The sequence below is a fragment of the Chrysochloris asiatica genome, unplaced genomic scaffold (assembly GCF_000296735.1).
Source record: "Chrysochloris asiatica unplaced genomic scaffold, ChrAsi1.0 scaffold00002, whole genome shotgun sequence".
Classification (NCBI taxonomy): Eukaryota; Metazoa; Chordata; class Mammalia; order Afrosoricida; family Chrysochloridae; genus Chrysochloris; species Chrysochloris asiatica.
In genome coordinates, this window is record NW_006408520.1 from 18666190 (window position 1) to 18689462 (window position 23273).

The 23273-nt window shown below is 42.9% G+C and overlaps 1 protein-coding gene across 1 annotated transcript in view; it reads left to right on the forward strand.

Annotated features, from left to right (window-relative positions):
• Positions 1 to 23273, forward strand: part of BCAR3 (breast cancer anti-estrogen resistance 3) — a 161211-nt gene that overhangs the window by 44656 nt on the left and 93282 nt on the right. Inside the window, exon 2 of the mRNA XM_006831048.1 lies at positions 1160 to 1199. Within this exon, the coding sequence (XP_006831111.1) occupies positions 1160 to 1199 (40 nt within the window). The remainder of the gene's footprint in view (positions 1 to 1159; positions 1200 to 23273) is intronic.

Sequence of the window (23273 nt, forward strand, 5' to 3'; positions counted from 1 at the left end):
TTAACTGTTTGTACCTCCCAGGGACCCTTACTCCCTGCCCCCTATAGCACTTGTTGCTGTTGTTGTTTTGTGCTATCAAGTTGGTTCTAACTCATAGCGACCCTGTATATGTTTCTGAGAGCAACTGGTAGGTTTGAACTACCAACCTTGTGGTTAGCAGGCCAGTACTTATCCTACAATGCCACACCAGGGTTCCCATAGCATATGAAGGGGTTTTTTAAAGTTCATGGTAAAAGTCCATCATCTTTTAATTCCATGTTTCTATGAACTTTTTGAAGCCCCTCGTATATTAGCTGGGAACAACAACAGTAGACCCCACTGGAACACCAAAGTTTAGGCTGAAGTGTTTACCTAAACAGGTTTACGCCAGGAGTGGGTGGGCAAAGCCAGCAATAAACAGGGCAAGATATAGTTTAGAAGTAGAGCTGGGTGTAAGGCTCTGTCTGGGGACCTCAGCAGCCACAATGCCCACCTGAGCCCCCAGATTCTTCCTGTCAAAGTGGGTGTGGCCCCACTGCCTGATGGGCATGGTGTGAGGATTAATCCAGACAATTTAGGAAAGTTCTGTAAGTTGGAGCATCTACTCTACCCTGCTGGTCTCTGCCTTTCTCAGAGCTCTTTGCTTTAGACTTTCAGCCTAGTTATTTATGTTTGAGCAAACCTAGAATTGCCACAGAAAACTATCCTAATATTGTTGTTGTTGTTGTTGTTAAGTGCCATCGAGTCGGGTCCGACCCATAGCGACCCTGTACAGGGTCCGACCCATAGCGACCCTGTACAGGGTTTCCAAGGGTGTAAATCTTTACGGGAGTAGAAAGCCTCATCTTTCTCCCGCGGAGTGGCTGGTAGTTTCGAACCGCTGACCTTAAGGTTCGCAGCCCGATTCGTAACCACTACGCTACCAGAGCTCCTTATCCTAATATTGGGGGTCCTGAATTTGGCAGACAAGCAAATGGAGATTCTCCCACTGCCCGCATACCACCATGAAAGCAAACTGAATCTGTTCTAGCTTCCTATCTGTCTGCTGTGGGTATTGTCTGGGAGGTGGGGGCCCCAGCTCAATTACTGGAATGAACAGGGTGAAATCATGTTGGACACACTTGACTCAGTGTAAAGTACTGTTCTCAGCTTTCCTCATGTTTATATTTTCTCTTTTCAGGGGTCAGCATCTTCTGGACCCAACTCTGGAGTATGTGAAGGTAGGATTTAGCAAGCAGTCCTGAACTGGGGGCATGCATTTCCCGTTTCTTACAGTGAAGCCAAATCCTACTGCAGTCTGGCTTGTATAGAAGCTGGTTAGTTTGTCTGAAATCGAGTGGTAATTTGACTCTCAGGCCTGTGGTAACCCCTGTGGGATCTTACATCATGTCTGCAATCTTTTCCTCTCATCTGAACCCCTTGGGGCCAAATGTGTTGTAAAATTCAGAATATTTTTTTAGAAAGGTAATACAGTGCCCCTCCAAAGAGGCCTGGGATCAGTACTCTATAATCAAACTCATTATTTCTGCAGTGAAATGTAACAATATTCACACTAAGTGGGATAAATAGACTATTGCTACGTGTATTTCAGTTCAAGTCACTAAGTGAGGTTGGGTTTATTTTAATGCCAAGTGAGTTTAATAAATAAAAAATTATTAAATAATAATACATTTTAGTTTTCATAATTCTTTTACTTTTAGAGCAGCAGATTAGGATCGTAGGCTCCTGAGGGTTTATGAGCTATTGTTTCCTTTCCAACATCAACCCACTGATTTAGTGGCTAATTTGGGATCATTGTTGTTGTTATTGTTGTTAAGTGCCGTCGAGTCGGTTCCGACCCATAGCAACCCTGTACAGGGTTTTGGAAGAGCAGCTGGTCAGCTTGAACCACCAACCTTGCAGTTCAAACGGCTTTGCTGTCTGGTGCATTAACCCACAGCGCCACACCAGGACTCCAATTTGAGATGATACTCAATAGTTACACATCACTTTCCAATAGGGATAATATTCAGGGCATCAAAACAATATTTCCTTTCTGAGCAGAAAGAAAAGATGCTTTTCATTTCTTCCCTCTGCCCCCGATTTTGTGGGGTGTGTGTTTGGAGTCCTGGTGTAGCACTGGACTACTAAGTGAAAGGTTGGTAATTCAAACTCACCAGCTACTTCTCAGAAACCCTATACCGGGTCACTGTAGATTGGAACTGACTCGATGGCACTTAACAATGAAAGCATGTTTGTTTTACTTTATTTTTGCTGAGAACTGATTAAACCTGGTCACCTCTTACAGAAGAAAGACCTTAGGACCTTATCACACTTCCTTCTTGGATTCATGCTCACATGTGTTATGAATTTGAAGAAGAAATCATGGGATGAGTTAGGATTGAGGATGCTTTCTTCCTCAGAGCCATCCTCCTTATTCCAGTGGTAGCATCCCAGTTTCCTCTGTGCCAGGATCAGAGAGACACAGACATCATATCTAAAGCTCTTACCAGATTCTGACAAGATTAGGAGGGAAGACAAACATTCAGAACACCTCCACAAGTCCTTGCAAAGGAGTACCCCATAAGCAACCAAGAACAATTCCATCAAACCTCTCTGCTTCGGGGGGAAGGCAGGGAGAACCCAGATAAATAGAAGCCACCAATTAATTAATACATTTAATCAGTACAATTCACTTTACAACTGGCGATATTCATGAATGAGATACAGTAACTTAAGATACTACTGAACTTGACCCTGGGTTTGGAGGGATGAGATAGGGGTTTGTTTGTGAGGTAGTTTTGTTTGCCTCTATGGCACTAAAGCCGTTTGAACTGCAAGGTTGGGCAGTTCAAGCTCACCAGTTGCTCCTTGGAAACCCTATACAGAGTCGCTATGGGTCGGAACCGACTCGACAGCACTTAACAACAACAACATGGCACTAAAGGAACCCTGCTAGCACAGTGGTAATGCATTCAGCTACTAACCAGAAAGTCAGTGGTTCAAACCCACCAGCTGCTCCATGGGAGAAAGATGTGGCATTTGCTTCCATAGAGATTATAGCCTTGGGAACCGTATGGGGAAGTCCTTCTCTGTCCTGTGGACAGCAGTGGGTTGGGTTGGGTTATGGGCACTAAAGCTTTGAATGCATGTCCATAGGAGGCCTTTTACGTCCAGGTCTCAGCAGACCACCATGGACATCTTTTGTGCTAACATGGGGCTATTCTTGGACTTAGTTGTCCTCTCAGGCCATGCTGAGAAGGCCATGTGTGAAGCCGCTGGTGCTGAAGGAGGTGAGAGTTGTTAGACAGAGTGAGATGCACTTGGCTCCCTGACTTTGAGCTATTTCTAATTTACAGTCCCCTTGAGCACTTAATGCCACCTGAATGAGGAGAAAAGGAGAGATTGTGCATGGCAGTCTTGAGTGGCCTTCCTGGTAGAATCAGAATGATCAGCCTGAAAAAGAAGAGTTATGGTGTCAGGTTTTTAGGGATTCACTGTGACCCCAGGAGGGGGGCATTCTGACTACTGAGACTCGTCTGGACATCAGAAGGGGAGCTTCCCCCCCCACCCTTCTTTTCCTTGTTGTCCTAGCTCTCTCCCTCCCCCACACATCCCCCCCTCATTGTCGGTCAAAACTGGATCATTTGAAGATCTGATTTAAGTATAGCCAGGCAGCAGTCCTAACCCTGTTGAGGTAGGTCCCAGCCCCAGGACTCCCCTTCAATGCCTCTCCTCTCACCAGAGGAGACTGTTTCAATCTTTACCTGGTTTCCATAGAGTCCAAACCTAGGAGAGCAGTGCAGAGAGACAGGCACATGAAACTAATTCCTGCATCCTTGGATCTGGGAGGCCCAGGCCCTGAAGCTGATCCATAACTAGAGGGGAGCTGGGAGTGTTGCGTGGTGGAAGGAGCAAGCTGAGTAGAGAATGAATACAAAAATTCCATTCTGCCCAGTTAGTATTCTGTGCCCTCCTAACCCTGGGTGCAGTTTGTATTGCAGCGTATTAATATGGTGTGAAAGAGTTCCGGCTTGTGGTTGCCTAGTTACAAGAAGCTCTTGTGTGCCTGCGATAAAGGAGAATGGGGTGATGGCTGGGAAGCCGTAAGGCTCTTTGGTATTTCTTTTAACTTGTCCATTAAGCTTGCCTCCCTGGTGTGGCCTCCCAACAGCACCAAGGACCTTAAGGCTGAATTTGATGTTTGGATGTAATAGGAACGTTAGAGCAGACCGAAAAGTAGCCTGGGGGTTTGGGAATTTCATTCCTCACTATCTGTCTCATCCTGGCTATTACAGAGAGGAGCTTTTCTTGTTCTTTTTTTTACCCCTCTGTTTCCTTGTTACCCTAGCTCTCTCCCTTCCCCACGTCCCGCCCCCCCTCACTGTAGGTCATAACAGGATCATATTTAAGATCTAATTTTAACTGTTTTCTATAATCATGAGGTATTTTTATGTAATTACATGCCAGTATAACTAATTTTCTTGTACTTTATCTGAAAGAAACCACTACTTCCAGATTGGAAAGCAGACATTTCCACAGCACTTCTACCTTCGTCCTGCTGTTTGACTTCATGACTTGGGTTCGTGGTGTGCAGTTCTGGAATTTTCTTTTGCGTACCTAGCATACCTAATCCTAGATAAAAACCAACATTTTTTTTTTTTTTTAAAGAAGAAAAATTGTTCTTTGAGGCTATAGCCCTAGGCCAAATTGTGAAGGCGAGTTTCTGTTCTGGGTCTTTCTACTTGCTGTGGCTCCCATTTAATTTTGCGTTATTTTTACCCCCATTAAAACATATTTCTTCTGTGTCCAGTTTCTTATACCTATGTCAGGTAACTGCTTAGAAATTTTGACAAGATAATTGTTTCAAAATATTTTAAAATTCTAATAGTTTAGTGTGCTACTAGAGAGCCCTACTGGTGCAATGGTTAAGCACTTGACTAACCAAAGGTTTGTGGAGGTTTGAACTCACCCAACAGCTCCACAGAAGAAAGACCTGGCAATCTGCTCCTGTAAAGATTCCGGCCTAGGAAACCTATGGGACAGTTCTACTCTTTCACATAGGATCACTATGAGTCAATGCCCACTTGACAGCAAACAACAACTGTGTCACTCTTTCCAGACAGCATTCCAACAGGAGACTCCAAGTTACACCACCCTAAGAATCCCAGGGAGGGGAGCTGCGCCTAATCCACACTCTGGTTCTAATTAGCTGTGTGACCTTGATCTTACCACCTTCCCTCTCTGGACTCCATCTTCTCCACATTTAGGATTTCAACCGTTGTCTCTGCTCGCTTAACATTCTTACTGTTCTCTATGCTCTAAAGTGGAGCCCTGGTGTGGCGCTTGGGTTAATATGCCAGGCTGCAAAGCTGTTTGAAATGCAAGGTTGATGGTTCCTGCTCACCAGCAGTTCCTCGGAAACCCTATACAGGTTTGCTATGGGTCAGAACCAACTCGATGGCACTTCACAACAACAACATGCTCTGGAGTAGCTCTTAATTATTATATAACTCTTGATCATAAAACTTTAATCAGATTGGCTGTTTTTGTTGTTGTTAAGTTGGTTCCGACTCATAGGGACCCTGTATAGTGACCCTGGCTAGTGAGTTTGAACCGCCAACTTTGTGATTCAAACTGACCTTGAGGTGGAGTGCTTATCCTACAGTTCCACACCAGGTATGTCTCAAACCTGGAAAATAATAATCATCCCCCTATTGGTAGTGGTAGTGTGTCATTGAATCAGTTTCTACTCATAGTGACCCTGAAACTGTAAATCATTAAAGGAGCAGAAAGCCTCATCTTTCTTCTGCAGAGAGGCTGGTGGTTTCGAACTGCTGACCTTGTGATTATCAGCCCAATGTATAACCCACTATGCCCCTAGGACTCCTTATCCACCCATTATATTACCTCAAAAGATTGGAACTTTACTGCCAACCTTCCTATACTTGTTATTGTGATTCATTATGCTTTCGTTTTTCCTGACCCCCTCTTGAACCTATGAAACTTGCTTTTACTTTCATTCCTTATCATTCGCTTCATTTTTTTTCCTGAGGCTACTTCTTTAAGCTTTGGGAGTTGCTCTTCCTTCCCCGTACATTTTATAAATTTGTATTATTATTCCCTATCTCTTTCTCCTCTATGCCTGTCTTTCTTTGAAACTATTTTTAGGTTCTTTACACACAAGCCAGTGAAGAGTCTTTTCTACAAATGGTTTTAAAGTTTATTTTTATTTATTCTTATTTTTTGAGGGGGGATGATGAATGACAAGGGAGTATATGGGATTAGTTTTCTTTTAGAGGAAATGTTTATTATAGATTTTTCATTTTAAAATAAGTTGTCCTCAAGAAAGATACATCAGAAATTAGAAAGGAATAGCAGAGAAAATCAGGGGCGGCAGTTTTTTTCAAAGTAGCTGGGAGTAGACAAGCACATTTACACAGTTAGGCTGTGAACAGTCCATTGCCTGCCTTGTGGACAAAGGCCTGCTCTCCAGGCAACCCTAGTAAGGAAGTGTCAAGACAAAATGAGGCCCTTTGTTCCTGGCTAGCCTCCTAGCAAACCAATATCCTCTGTCTTTTGTAGTCAGAGCGCTTGGCGGGTTCTTATTAGAAGCACTTGTAAGAAATTTGCAGTTTCTGGGTCTGAATGAGACCAGAGCCCTCAACTCGGCCTTCCTCCAGGGTACTGAGGAACCAGTCCTTTAGGGGTTGTTGTTGTTACGCTCTGTTGAGTGGATTCCAACTCAAAGAGACCCCATGTGACAGAGTAGAATTGCCTCATGGAAGTTTCTAGGCTATAATCTTTACTGGAGCAGATTGCCAGATGATTCGCCCACAGAGCTGCCAGGTGGGTTTGAACCTTCAACATTTTGGCTAACAGCTGAGCTGTTAGCACCTCCAGGACTTCTTTTTATGGGGTTAATGCTCGAAAAATGCTCTTTCAAGAGGGTCTTAAACAGATTTATTACTGACTTTCTAAGACTCAGATCTCAGCAAGATCGTTTCCTGCAGTTGGTTGTGGATACAGTAGGTCACCCAGTAGATTAAAAGAGGAGTCATTATGCAAATTCCAGGGCCAAGAATAAGTGGTCTGACTGGGCTGCCTACCCTCAGTGTGTGAAGGGGCCCCGCCTGACTTCATTCAGCTCCCTCTTTGTGCTCAAGATGGCCACAGCCATGGTCACAGTTAAATAGCTGTCTTTGAGGAAAATCTTTTCTTCCAGCAGGGAAAACAAGGCAGTCTGCTCTGAATTAGCCAGCTAACAAAGTCATGAAAAGAACTTAGAAAAACAATGGCAAGCTGTATATTCCGTGAGATTTTAACAAGTTATATGAACCAAATAATGGCCCGAATGGCTGGCTCTGCAGGTTTTTGCCTGAATGTGCACATCCACAGAGCCAGCTCCATCCCCTGTGGGATGAGAGATCAAACGCTGCCAGTGGTGAATCTGAAACAGCCTAGCCAGCTCTGGGGCTTTAGTTCAGAGGAACAAACCAGAGCCCCCATCCAACTTCTCCCAATCTACCCCAAAAACATTCTCTGCAATTATTTCTGAGAGGCTTAATGTTGGCTACAATTTTAAAAACATGGCTAAAGCAGGGTAGAGAGGCAGCAGAATAGATGGGAGGGGTGGAAGGACAACCCTTCAAGTCTGGAAATCTTATCCTGCCTGCCTGTGAAAATGTGACTAGTTATAAAAATCTAAATTTTATCACAGAAACCTATTTCCAAACAACCATCTGTATGTAAATGTTTGTAACGACTTTATTCATAATTGATGAAAATTGGGAAGGACCCAAATGTCCTTCGACTAGTGAATAGATAAACAAATGGTAGTGCACCCATACCAAGGAGTTCTGCAGCTCAGCAGTAAAAAGGAACAGATTTACTAATACTCTCAACAGCGTGATTACTCTCAAATGCGGTATGCTGAGTGAAAGTAGATAGTCTCAAAGGCTGCATACTCTATAATCACAATTGTTTGACATTCTGGAAAAGGCAAAACAGAAAATAGCTGTAAAGGGCTTAGGAGAGGGGTTGATTCCAAAAGGTGCACAAGGGAACTTTAGGGGAGGAGGGAAATGTTCCGTGCTTTGATTTTGTAGTGGTTAGTGGTGCCATAGGATAAGCACTGGACCTCAAAATAGGTTTGAGCCATAAGGTCAGTGGTTCAAACTCACCAGCCTATGGAAACCCTATGGGAGGGGGTCTAGTCAGGGAACCAGCTTGACAGCATTTTAACAACAACAGCAACATCCAATAGTAGGCATTTGTCAAAACTCATAGAACTGTACCCTAGAAAAGTTGAGTCCTACTGTATGCACATTATACTTCCATTTTGTTGTTGTTAAGTGCCGTCCCCTATATAGGGTTTCCAAGGAGCAGCTGGTGAGCCTGAACCACCGACCTATGGTTCAAACGACTTTGTAGTCTAACGCATTAGCCCACCATAGGCCTGACTTTTAAAATAGTAAACAAAAGCTTTATCCTGTTTTAGCACTTAAGCGCCATCACTTCAACGGGAGAAATTTTTGGTTTTGAGATGGGCCATGTCAGTGATAAGACAAAGAAAGTACTGGACTTAAAATTTTTTTAAAAATTATTATTGTGATTACTTTTTAAGCTGATTTACCTGATATTTTAAAGCATATACCATGTGTTAGGAATTGTTTCATTGAGTCACACCAAGCAGGAGGAAAGTGTTACCATCTGCCTGATTTAAACAGTTGCAGTGGAAACAGAAATTTGGGCAGTTCTGGGGGGTTTTTTAGAGGCAGAACTAAGATCCATTTTATTAGGTGAGTTGACAGCTGCTTGCAGGGCATAAATGAAAGAGGTGAGGGAAAGGAAGCAGAGACAATTCCAGAGTTCACACCAGTAAATAGTTCAGAGAGAAAACATACCTAATTAGAAACATATTATCATAGTGGCAATCAAGCTTATTCATGTACCTTTGGACCAGCTAGCTCAGCAAACTACAACCCGTGATCAAAACTGACCCATGAGCAAAAAATGGGTCTTATATTTTAAAATGGTTTCTAAAACTCAAAAGCATGACACAATGTCTATAAATTGTTATTGGAAGATAGCCACAACTATTCATCTGTGTATTATCTATGGCTGTTTTCTGGCTGTAATGGTTAAGAAGTTGTGAGAACCTGCAGAGTTTGAAATATTTACTCTCTCTCTGATCCTTTCCAGAAAAGGTTTGCTGATCCCTCTTCGGAACTTATGGAACCTGGGTGGTGTAAGTGGTTTTGGATCAGTTGCTAACTCAAAGGCTGGCTGTTCAAACCCACCCAGGGGAAAAGGTCTGGTGATCTGCTTCTGTAAGGATTACAGCCAAGAAAACCTTATGGAGCAGTTTTACAATGGCAGCTAATGACTTCTAGAACTGTGTTTTTCCTGTTTTGCCTCCTCAATAATGTATAGTAGGCACTCAATTAAAAAGTCTGCCTTCCCAGACTGATACTTCCAAGATGCAACCTTGAATCACTGACATCACCTTTGGAGCTGTAGTATAAACACTAGACTAGTAACCACAAGGCTGGGTAGTTCCAACCCAGCAGTCGCTCCTCAGAAACTCCATACAGGGCTGTTATGAGTTGGCATCAACTTGACAGCATTGAACAACAACAACAATAAGGATGTAGCAGTGAGTCCTTGTGCAGGTGTTTCGATTTTGTATAATCACAGAGATGATGCTGTTGGAACACTGTGTACAAGTTTAGCAGCATCTCAATATCTTGTGGTATAAATTGGAGAGTGTGAGGATTAAAGGAGTTAATAGATGTAAAGTTCTTCTTGTTAAGTGCTGTCAAGTCGATTCCGACCCATAGCCACCTTGTATAGGGTTTCCAAGGAGCAGCTGGTGAGCTTGAACCACCGACCTTGCAGCTCAAACGACTTTGCAGTCTTAGCTCATTGTTAAGTTGTTGTTAAGTGCTGTTAAATCAGTTCTGACCCATAGTGACCTTGTATAGGGTTTCCAAGGAGTGGCTAGTGAGCTTGAACCGCTGATCTTACGGTTCAAACCAACTTTGCAGTCCAGTGCCACACCAGGACTCTTAGCTCATAGTTAACACTTAATAAATATTCATTTTAGTAACTATTACCCCAACTCTTTGCATGACTGAGTGGTCTCCATCAGATTGCATTGCCTCAGGGAGAGCTCTCCTGATCTCTCCTCATCACTATCACAACGCCCTATATTTAACCCCATAGCACTTGTCTCAAGTTTGTTTACTTTAAATTAAAAAAAAAAATTCCTCCTAATATGTGAGTTCTGAGGGCAAAAAATCTTTTCTTGTTTACTTCTTTACTCGAGATGTTGTTGTTAAGTGCCGTCGACTCGATTCCGACCCATAGCGACCCTGCTTAGGGTTTCCAAGAAGCATCTGGTGAGCTTGAACCATCAACCTTGCAGTTCAAATGACTTTGCGGTCTGATGCATTAGCCCACAGCACCACACCAGAACTCCTTACTGGAGATACTTGGTAATTATTTAGTGAATGACTGATGAACACATACAACCAGATATGCTACCAGTACCAGCTGCTGTTAGTTCCTGGCGATCCCAGGTGTGTCTGGGTAGAACTGCTGAATCATAGTTTCCTATGATGGGATTTTCAAAGATTTTATCAGAGGTAGTTTTCCAGGCCTGACTTCCAAGGCATCAAACCTCAGGCTTTTCAGTTAGCTCCCAAGCACTGTTATCAGTTTGAACCACCCAGGGACTCCACCCACATGCTAACGGTGTTTAAATTGAGGGATACAGGAATGAGACTCTTCCAAAGAATCGTATGTTTCTCAAAGCAAATGACACTGAAATCACTAAAAAAAGAAAAAAATTCCAGAAATACTTCCGTGTTCTTGGTAAAGATACTAAGGATGTTCCCATAGCTAATCTCTGTCTGCCTTCTCTAACCTGGTACAGGGAATTAACTACGGACTCATTGTTGTTGCCTTAAATGCTCACACGTTTAGAAAGAGGTGTACATTGTTTTTGTTTTGTTTTGTTTTTTAAAGTTTAGTTCTGGCAACCGCTATGGCTCAGACAACGTCTACTCCTAAGGAAACCTTGTTATTAGCCTTGTTGTTGTTGTTAAATGCCTTTTGAGTTGGTTCCAACTCTTAGCGACCCTGTATAATAGGGTTTCCAAGGAGCGGCTGGTGAATTTGAACTTCTGACCCTGTGGTTCAAACTGACCTTGCAGTCCAGCACTTTATCCTGCAGTGCCACACCATCAGCATCAGCATTAACTGCTCAGCAGTCGATGGGAGGCACGGATTGGTAGCGTTGGAACTGTTTGCTGTTAAGCTCTGTCCTCTAGTGGTAGTCAAATGTCACAACACAGCATTTGGCTACAATTCACTTTCCAGATATTAACCACAATAGGAGAGGGGCTTCAAAAAAATCTGTGGAAAATTCCATCATCTTTTCATTAGAATTTTCCTCAAAGTTTTTGAATATTTCTCATAGTGTGTCATGGCACTATACTTACAACTTCAGAATGAAGGGCTGGGTTGACAGTATATAAAATAGAATTTGCCTAACATTCTCGTATTAAAAAAAACAAAACTCTAAAATGCTGTGATGCTGTATATAGAGTTGATTTTATTTTAGCTTGATCAACATTTTTTAATAAGCTTTTATTGTGAATCGAGTGATAGTTTATATCACTTCATGAGAGCATCAGCTTTACATTCATCGTATTGTATTTCGTTTCATTGCAATGATTTCAATCCATCATTCAATAGCATTTGCTTCCAATCCCTCTGGGGTTTTTTTTGTTTTGTTTTTTGGATGTACACCGAAACACTCAGGAATATATAACTATTCAAACAACCAAATGGTATACCCTCCAAGCCAGCCCCATGGCTGCCAACACATAGCCCCTTTCCCTCCTTGAGTCTAGAGTCCCCAGCCACTCCGTTTCTCTACGTCATCGTCTCTACCTCCGTCTCTGGCATTGCTGCTACTTTGGATAGGGTCCCACACTCCGCTCTTCTCCCTTGATAGTCCCAGGGTCCTCTGATCCTGGACTGCAAGATGGACCACTCCCCTCCTTTTGTTACAAAACATCTACCTTTACATTTGCAACATTCACAATCAGTCCTGATAGCAATTATTCACTATTGAACCACAAGAGTCTTATCCCTATCTCCTTTCACCAGTCCCATCTAGACAGGTTGGAAACCACTCAGTGGAGATTCTCCATTCCCCCCTGCACCCTCTGAAACTAAGCTCCCTCTTGAAAGCTTGTAAGCCAGTCATTTCTTTCCTTTGTAGTCCCCCCATTTTGGGTAGCCAATGTCTACGTTGCCCGTCCCTGTCAACCCTGTGTACAGAGGGGGTGGGAATGATTCTTGCTGTAAAGATTCATTCCCTCTTTTAAGCTACTACATCCATAAGTATAGGTCAAGTTCATCAAATTGTAGCAGATTATACTCTTTTTCCTCTTCTTTCTAACTCTAGTTGAGTTCTGATCTTCCAGCCTTTGAAGCTAGGTCAAGTGGGTACTATCTGCAAGTATGGGCGTTCTTGTGCATCTCCCCTCACTTCATATCAGCTGGATGCTTCACTCTCTGATCTAATCTTCTGTGACTATGTCCCTGTCCATGGGCTCAGGAGTCCCCAGGTCTCGCTATACTGCTGGCCACCCAGGTCACAATCCAGATTGACAAGAGTCTATTGAACGTAGTCAGACTTAGCTGTATTTAGATATTTGAGGTGAAGGGTTTGGCATTTGATCTGAATTTTTACCTGCAGTAGAAAAGACATTTCCTTGGAAGAAATCGTACTTGAATCGTGATTTGAAAGCTGGCAAAATGGTAGTGTGGCAGGAAAAGTCTGTTGTCATTCAGTCAGTTCTGACTTAGGGAGGCCTCTGTGTCAGAACATACATTTTTCAATGACTGATTTTTCAGAAGTAGTTCACCAGGCTTTTTTCCCAAGGCCTTTCTTCTGAATGGACTGGAGCCTTTAAGCTTTTGGTTAGCAGCTGAGTATGTTAACTGTCTGTACCACCAGAGACTCTGTCTTGGCAGGAAGGAAGCTGGTACTAAGTGAAGCAGAAGACCGATACCAGTATGATAGAGATTGATGAGCAAGAGTGTGGGCCGGGGCTGAAAACAGCAGGAGAAAGCAATGGGAGCTCTTAGGTGGAAGCAGTGGGGACTCTCATACTTCTTGGATGGAAAGGGAGTGAAGAAGTTTCAAGTATTCTTTGGAAGCTCTGAGAAGATGGTCAAGCACTTGAGAGAGAAAAATCCAAACCCACTGCCTTCTAGTGAATTCTGACTCATAGCCATCCTGTACAACAGAGTAGAACTGCTCCATAGGGTTTCTGAGTCTTTCTCCCTCGGAGCTGCTGGGTTCAAACTGCTGACCTTTCAGTTAGCAGCACAGTGTTTAATCCAATGCACCACCAGGACTCCTTTTAAGAAAGCAAGGAGGTTGATTTAAGAAGAATTTTTATTTATTTACTTATTTATTGCCAAAATAATACGTACCTATATATAGCCCTGGTGTGGCGCTGTGGGTTAATGCGCCAGACTGCAAAACTGTTTGAACTGCAAGGTTGGTGGTTCAAGCTCACCAGCTGCTTCTCGAAAACCCTATAAAGGGTCGCTATGGGTTGGAACTGACTCAACAGTACTTCACAATCACAACACCAACAACATATATTGCTTAAGGACCTCTGATAGAGTAGTGGTTACAAATCAGGTTGCAAACCTCAAGGTCAGCAGTTCAAAACTACCAGCTGTTCTACGGGAGAATGACAAGGCTTTCTGCTCCTCAGAATTCCTGTACAGGGTCGCTATGAGTCGGAACCGACTCCACGACACATAACCACCACCACTCTATATTACTTTGCAAATTCCTTTTGTCATTGGACATTGTTCCATGTGAGCTATATGGTTCCACCTCTTCTGTTGAATGATTATCCAGTATTCCATTGTTTGAAATAATATATTTTACCTGTTCCCTATTTGGGTTCTTTCTAATGTTCTCCTGTTAAAACCAGTTTTGAAGTTGGCACATAAACCTCTAATGGATATTTACTGAGTATCTACCATGTGTCTGCCACTATACTAGGGGCTGGAGATAACCAGTAAGCAAAATAGACAATAGTCCCTGCCCTCTGGAGCTTACACTCAGGGAGGGGAGATAGCCAAATAGGAACAACCACCAACTAAATCATGTTAGATAGCAGAAAAGATACACCAGGGAAAGGAGTTACAAAGTGTTTGGGGAAGGAGGTCTTAATTTTCAGATAGGGAAGACTTCACCGAGAAGGTGACTTTTGAATGAAGGAGTGAGCTATGTGCAATGTCTAGGGGAAGAGGAAGCAACAAAGACAACAACAAGGAGGCCAAAGGGGCTGAAGGGAGTGGACTGGTTTGAGGGTGTAAGACGCCGATGTCAGAAAATAATGAAATGGGGGGAGGCCTATTGCTTATGGCCATGTGTACCAGAATAAGGGCAGTTAACTCAACAAGAGAGAGGGAGAGTCACCTCAGGATTGCTTTGGCCACCATTCTGCTAACAGGGCAAGGGCAGAGGCTGGGAGACCAGTCAGGAGTCCGCTGTGATCATCCAGGTGAAAGATGGTGGTGGTTTAGACATTGTGATGGCAGTGGAGCTGGTGAGGAAGGATTCTGCATATATGATAGGGCAGTAGAGCCATCAGGATTTCCTGGTGGATTGGATGTGGGTTAAGAGAAAAGAGGACTCAAGCACCACATTGGGAGGATGGAGTTGTGTTATGCATTTGTGCAGGAATGTCTGGAAGACAAAACACCGTGGCATATAATGGTTGACTGTTGGGTAAAAATAAAACTGACTGACAATTAAGGATTTTGCTTTTTTGTCCCTTCTTTCTTACCTTTCTTTCATTTTCCAAATTTTCTCCAAGAAGCATTATTGTTTAATAAAAATAGTAATGCTGAACCCATGTGTGTCAGAGTATAACTGTACTACGCATAGAGTCCTGGTGTGGTGCTGCAGCATAAGCCTGGACCACAATGTCAGCTTGAACCACAGGGTCGGCGGTTCAAACCCACCAGCCATTCCTCAGAAACCCTATACTAGGTCATTATGAGTCAGAAACGACTTGATGGCACTTAACAACCACAACACATAGGGTCTTCAATGGCTGATTTTTCAGAAGTAGATTCCCAGGCCTTTCTTCCAAGGCCTCTCTGGGTAGACCTGAACCTTCATCTTTTTGATTAATAGCCAAGTGTGTTAACCACTTGCACCACCCAGGGACTCCATAAAAATAAAAACACTATTCTATTTGTATACCTTAATGAGTTCTGTTGGCTCAGTGGGCTAAGCATTGGGCTGCTAACTACAAGGTCAGTGGTTAAAACCCACCAGCCTCTCCACAGGAGAATAATGAGGCTGTCTGCTCCCATAAAGATTTATAGTCTCAGAAACCCTAAGGAGTAATTCTCGTCTGTCCTATAGGGTTGCTAGATTCAGCTATATGGCAATTGTGGGTATTTTTATACTTTAGTCTACCCCATAAATATGATACTGAAAACGGATGACACAATCAAAAGTTTCGAAGATAAATAGTTTAGATGCATTAAGGCAAAAGGACTCACACTCTTTGGCCTCAGAACATTTAATATTCTTTAAAAATTTTGAGAACACTGGAGAGCTTCCAAATCCTCTGCCATTAGGTTGATTCCAACTTACAACAATTCTGTACAGACAGTAGCAGAACGCTTTGGATATTTATTGTATTAAAATGGAGAGATTCTTTTCATGTTTGTTTAACTCACTTAAAAATCACAATCCTGTAGAGTGGGGGAAAATGTGGAATAAAACTAAAAATTGTAAGAAAGGTCAGGTTTACTGGTCAGAAAGAGACTGAAGGAACCTTAGCCAGTGGCCCTTGGTCACCCTTCAAAACTGGAACTGAACTCACCCTTGTGGCTCAGTTTTCAGCCAAGCTGTCGATACACATATATAGGCGGGACAACAATGCTGGTAAACTATACCCACTATGGAAAGGTCAACTATTCAAGATCGAAAGAGCAGCATTTACCTAAGGCCAAAGTTCAGAAGGGTTGGGAAGGAGAATGATATGCAAATAAGAATCGCAAGGAGGAAGTGGTATAACAGGATGTTACGTTGAGGGATTGAAATCATTTTAAATGAAATGAAATGTATAATTTGTTGAAGCAAAATTGACTATCTGAGGTTCTATAAACCTCCACTCAATGAAAAGCTTTTTAAAAATTCCTGAGCTCATTCTATGTAGATATAAATAATGTATCTCTCTAAAAATAATCATTTCCCAATACAAAATAACTTAAGTGAGAAAATTAGCATTGTTTTACATTTTTGCAGATCCCTTTAATGTCTAGTTTAATAGCAGACAGCTGGATTGTCTTATCTGCTTTTGCATTCAATCTGTGGTGTTGTGTTGTTTTGGTTGAAGTCTAAAGAAAATCTGGCCTCACACAGATGTCTAGTTAAACAAGGCGGGGGAGTGTCTCCATCACCTATTCTTAGATGAGGCTTTCTCCTCCTGCAAAGATTTAAAGTCTTGGAAACCCTATATACAGGGTCGCTATGAGTCAGAACCAACTCGAGAGCACTTAACAACAACAACAACAACATTCTTCTTAGATACCAAACACTCAAAGTAGTTATCCTTAAAGATCAACTGCAAAATGGAGTCTGAAGCTGTATCCATGAAATTTTCTTACTCCAGTACCTTAAAATTCATTGGTCTATCTTGCAGTCTGAATGAATCCATCAGATTTTGTACCATCATTTGAAAAATAACAGTTTACTCAATTATGCAGATCTTCCAAATGCTAAGATATTTCACTATACAATATCAAAAACTCAAATTCATTAATATCACTACCAATCTCATCTAAAACGTTTTCAAAGATTCCTGGTGATGAATACAGTTTTTCCAAAAATCTAATTTCCCCTTAAAAGCTCAAATTGTATCATTGGCAATAAATACCGTCAGTTGTTTTCCTCAAAGTGACAGACTGCCTTCGTTCATTTTCGAGAAAACGTCTGCCAATGAACCGAGTCTGAATAGTTTGTCAGACATTCTTTCAAGTAAAAATGGTGCTCCATGCAATGAGTGAGTGAGTACTCCAAACCGTGAGTACAGCTCTCCATTCAATTCTAAAGCTGCTTTTCCTTACAACGTCCAGAGTGCTTGGGTATGCAGCTCCGTACGCACGCATCCCATTTCATCGCTCAGAATATTAAAGAGACATATACCCAAGGGTCAAGACTGAATAAAATTAAGAATTCTTACAGTTTTACCAAGCACAGTCTTAAATGGAACTGGCTTCTGTAGTTACCTTTTTTTCCCTCTTTTTTACACTGTGAACGCTTGTGGTGAAAAACACAAGTCCTCGAGCCGATTGGTGTCCCTGCTTCCCATGCTGAGGCAGCCGCAGTTTTACCCACTAGTGCTTTTGCACCCGGAGGGCAAATGTTAACCTGGAGAGAAAGATAAAATATGTCTTAATATTATTATGAAAATAGTTTTGACCTCACAGATGCCCTGAAAGACGTCTGGTACCGTTCTTTGAGCACTACTGTGTTAGTGAGCTACTGCTACTTTGTTGTGGCGGTGAGGTACCATCGAGTCGATTGCAACTCACTTCAACCCCATGTGATAGAGAGCAAGATGAGGCTTTCTGCTCCCTCGAAAAATTACAGCCTCAGAAATCCTGTACTGGGTTGCTATGAGTCGACACTGACTCAGGGGCATTGGACGAGAGTCTTTACAGGAGCAGATCGCCCGTTGTTTCTCCTGAGACTTATGAGCCTTTATAAAGCTGTAGAAACACTTAGATCACAAATAATAACCCTCTGGCACTATGGGTTAATGCGCTGAACTGCAAAATCGGTTGGAACCACAAGGTTGGCGATTTAAGCTCACCAGCCGCTCGCTCTTCGGAAACCCTGTACAGAATCGTTAGGAGTCGGAGGGTGGGAGCCGATTCGAAGGCACTTAACAACAATAACATGTTTTACCTAAAGAGTCCTGACATGGCGCTGCAGGTTAATATGGTGGACAGCAAGGTCGGCACTTACAAAAAACAATGTTTATCTAAAGTGCCATCCATGGTGGCGCAGTGGTTAAAGCACTAGACAGCTAACCAAAAGGTAGGTGATTTGAACCCACCCTGTAGGTTAAAAAAAAAAGTCAGTCTGCTACCATTAAGATTGTTGTTGTTGTTGTTAAGTGCCGTCGAGTCGGTTCCGACCCATAGCGACCCTGTACAGGGTTTCCGAGGGTGTAAATCCTTACGGGAGTAGAAAGCCTCATCTTTCTCTCGCGGAGCGGCTGGTAGTTTCGAACCGCTGACCTTAAGGTTCATCGGGCTACGAACCTTAAGGTCAGCGGTTCGAAACTACCAGCCGCTCCGCAAGAGAAAGATGAGGCTTTCTACTCCCGTAAGGATTTACACCCTCGGAAACCCTGTACAGGGTCGCTATGGGTCGGCTCCGACTCGAAGGCACTTAACAACAACAACAACAATGCTACCAGAGCTCCAACATTAAGATTACAGCCTTGGAAACCCTATGGGGCATTTCTACTCTGTCTTATAGGGTCACTGTGTGGGGGACTTCTTGGTGACTTGATGGCAATAATTTGTGTTTTATTTTCTTATTTTGGGGAGTTGAGAACATCTAAATTCGTGTGTTTTTCTAGCTAAGATTTTTTTTTTTTTTTTTAATCCAGCTTGTCCAGCAGTTGCATTTCCCTTTGAAGCTACTACTTATTAACATAGAAAAGACATTAAGTTTTTATTTAAAACTCAGAAAATGACTGAAGATCTACTCTGGAAGCAAGGGCTCTCAATTGCTGACCTATTCTTTGTGAGTGGATTGTGGAACTTCAAGAAATACTAACTCTGCTGAGCATAATTGAGTCACTGCTCATTATATATTGCGAAGAGCTGGACCAGAAGCAGTAGGTGTTCTGCTCTAATTGTTTTATATTAAAACCATGAAAACCCCAAAGCTTGGTGAAGGGAAGGTCTGGATTATGGCAAAGATGCTTGCTTAGATGTTCAAATGCAGTCAAGGAATAAATTCATTTAAGGGATAAATTTACTTGGGGCAGGCTGAAAATGAACATTCTCTTGATTCTAAAGCTTTCATTAATTGCCACAGCATTTGCTCGCTCTGTGCTCCCAGTGTGGCTAGCTGGCCAAGCTCCATCCTGGGCTTTATGTGAATAAAGATAAGGATGTGTCAGACCCTGGGAATGAGAACATGCTGTTTGGCCCTTCGAGGCAATTTCCTTTTGAGTCCCAGCTCTCTCCAGATGGCATCTAATTGTTTCTTGAATGACCTCAGTGTCCAGGCTGCAGAAACCTGGTCTGAGAGGCCACTTCACATATTTATTAGCCTGTGGATGAGAACGTACTTTATAAAGCCCCATTCACACCCTCAAAAGAGCTTTTTGTGCAGAAGAAATGATGAAGCGGATGGACTGTTTCCTGTGGCCATCCGTCTCCAGTTGGGTTTTTCTTTTTCCTAGGCCCAGGTGTGGGTGCTTCTCAAAGGGTCTGTATGATCCTGCTGAGCCCAACGTGCCTCAATGTCCTCTGTCTTCTAGTAGTTTTCACTGGACAGAGCCTGGACAGAACAAGGTCGTATCATGCTATCTCCCCGTTTGCAGAGTACTTCAGGATTACTCAACAGACCATAGAGTAATCCTATGATTGTGACTTGGAAATTACTACATTTTGGGAGATTCTTCCCATTTGGATTCCTATGTGGCTCACAGCTTGAGAAAGTGAGATGATTCTTAGTACTGAAGCATGGATCCAGCTCTAATAAATTTGTGGGATAGAAAGACTGGTAACTCCAAAGAAAAATATAGAGTACTAAGATCTTTCTCCTTAGAAACATGCATGCACACTTGTGCTTCTAACTTCCAAGGTATGTGTGGAATTGAGAATCCCTGAGCTTCTGCAGATGTTCACGGGGCCCCTGTCATGTTCAGGCATTGAATCTGACCAGGGTCCTGGGCCAACAGACAAGGACACAGATCATTTTAAGGAATGTTCTGATAGACATATACTAAAAGGCAGGATTGGAGCTGAGGATCCTCACTAGGGTAAATAGATCAATAACAGTAGAAAAGGGGAGTCCTTACTGGGTCGTACACAATGCAAACTGGGATTTCTAAGCTCCTTCTAGACCATATCCAACTAAGGACTACTTAAGGAGCAAATCTGGGGACAGCATGAATGTAATTTGGGATGACGCAACTTTTTTGTTGTTGTTCTAGAAAGAACTGATGGGCGTCCTCGCCCCCCAGGTAATTCTGCCTGGTTGTTTCACCTGCTCTCATTAAGGGACTGCCTCAGCCAGTACTGTCTGAAGTTCTATGGCTTTCCACATAACAGAATTGTTGTTGTTAGGTGCCATCGAGTCAGTTTCTACTCACAGTGCCCCTATGCACAACAGAGCAAAACACTGCCCACCCCTGCACCATCCTCACAATTGTTGTTACATTTGAATCCATTATTGCTGCCACTGTATCAATCCATCTCCTTGAGGGGCTTCCTCTTTTTCACTGATCCTCCACTTTCCCAAGCAGCATGTCCTTCTCCAGGGACTGGTCCCTCCTGATAACATGTCCGAAGTATGAGAGACAAAGTCTCGCCATCCTTACTTCTAAGAAGCAATCTGGCAGCACTTCTTCCAAGACAGAATAGCCTTTTGGAAATGTCCTCTAGGAGTTTAAGATGGAGCTATTATATGAAGAAGCAGGGCTGAGTGAGCTTTTGTTACAGGTTTCCCATAGTGCTGGGTGTGGAAGCAAAAGTCACACCTACACTCCATGGCATAGGACATTCCAACTTCATGAATCCTTCTCCTTCTCCCTTGAGGCAATTCTATGTCTGTTTTACCATTGAAAAGTCAAGACAATTCAGTTCTTTCATGAAACATCCCTGCAGTCAGCTGTGAAACACCATTAATTTCCACCCATCACTGAAACATGAGTTTACAACTCTATTATGAATGGGTGTATACGGTACATGTTTTCATGTAACATCAGTTTATATTTGCTATTGTTTTAGAATTTCTCAGGTACCGTGAACACATCTTACACATGTAAACACCAGTAGAACCCAATATACAGTGTTACATCCCAATCTCAAGTTTGAACAAATCTCACACCGACAAAGTGAGCCTGTAAACCCTCAAACTGCTGATGTGAGCTAGGAAACTGACACTAGGTTTTAGTTGAAACTGGGTAGAGGTGGAGTCTTCTGCATTGATGTTGAGTTTCAAGAATGAAACCATGTTTAGGACTCTCAGTCTCTCGTGTCTGCTTCTATCATCATATTGGCTGCATTCTCTCAGATCAACTTCTCCGTGTAGTGACACTTGGTCATAATTAGCATTAGGTTCATCATCCTGACGTTTATGGTCCATGGGAGAGAGGGAACCACTCCCTTAGCTCTAGTTTGAACAATCCCAGGGAAGGACTCTGATTGGTCTAACTTAAATCACATGTCTACTCCTAGACCATTCAGTATTCTGATTGGTTAACATGTCCATTACAAATATAAACATACATGTTATCTAGTAAAGCTTTTAAATGAAATAATCACCATCGGCTACTTACATCCTTTTGCCCTCTGAATTCTCAGATTCAGAAGTACGTTAGGCTATATTTCTAAGTACCTAACACTCAAGATTGTTATTGATAGTTGCTGTAGAATTGATTCTTACTCATGATGGCCGCATGTGACCGCATGTGTAAGAGTAGAACTGCTGCATTTCAGACCTAATAATGCAGATCACCAGGCCAGTCTTCCAAGGCACCTCTGGGTGAGTTCTCACCACCAACTTTTCAGTTAGTAGTTGAGTGGTTGTTTATGCCATGCAGAACACATATCTAAAAATTGGCACATGAATATTTTTATACCCATCTTTCTCTGTGTAGCTCCCTCATGGTTTATTTATGTGCTGGATTTGTTGTTGTTATTAAGTGCTGTCTAGTCGATTCCGACCCATAGCAACCCTGTATAGGGTTTCCAAGGAGCAGCTGGTGAGCTTGAACCACCGGCCTGGCAGTTCAAACGACTTTGCAGTCTGACACATTAGCCCACAGCACCTCCCAATTTAATTGCCAGCTCCAATTTACTTGTTATAGTGGAGTGATCCCAGAGGGGCTATGGATCCACCTGTGGTTTACAGTTTGGCCTTGGGAAAGTGGTCCAACCTGAGTCCCAGTGCTCCTGGGGAATTATCCAGGTGGGTTGCTGATGCTTTCCCTAGTAACTCAGTCTTTCCCCACGCAGTCCTCCCACTTCTTCAAGTACTTCAAGGCCAGGGACTGCATTGTTCTTTGAACCAATGGCAAAAAGAATCCATTGTCCCTACCTTGGGCAAAAGCTGGATGTTACTTCTGCAGGTAGCTTTGTGCTTGGCAGCTGACTGCCTTAGGATATGAAGAAACCTGCTGGTAAATAATACTGTCCTTTCCATGTAACAAAACCATCAAAATCTTCCTGTGGAGAAATGGGCACAGTTCACAAGACCATTTAGAACCAGGGCTCTCCCTTCAGCCGCCAGTCAATACCTTGTGTAATAGGGCTTTGCTGCAGTCTGGTTCTTCCCAGACTCTGGCCTCAGGTCCACATAGACATGTCCTGCCTTTTCCCATCAGTTATGAATGGGCTGGGATCTCTGGGAATTTTCCAGACAAAACCCACTTTCTCTGTTGCCAAGAAGATCTGTCACTCAGTTGGAAGTAGGCGGTTATTGCAGCAGCCACGATTCTGCCTTTTGGATTTGCACAAGATAAGGCACTTCAGGCAAGCAGGTGTTCTTCATGGTTTCATTTTCACATCCAATAAAGCCAGTCCTTCTGAGTCATGAGTGTTTTAATGATTCACTCTAAGAACAGTTTGATCTGGTATGTGAAAGAAATGGAGACAATAATGCCTGTCTCCTTGTGGGAGTTTGGGAGCCCTGGTGGGATAGTGGGTTACATGTTGGGCTGTTAACTACAGGGCTGGAGGTTCGAATCCAGTAATGGCTCCATGGGAGAAAGATGAGACTTTCTGTTCCTGTAGAGTCACAGCATCAGAAACTTGGAAACCCTATACAGGGTCACTATGAGTCGGAAGCGACCTGACAGCATTTAAAAACAAGTGTGAGTATTAAATGAGAAATGATAGAAGTCCTCTGTTTGGTACTGTCTACATGCTAACTGTGGGGTGTCTTCTTCTGGGGTGGGGCTGAGACTGTGGGGATCCACCCCTGAAGTCTGCGGTTG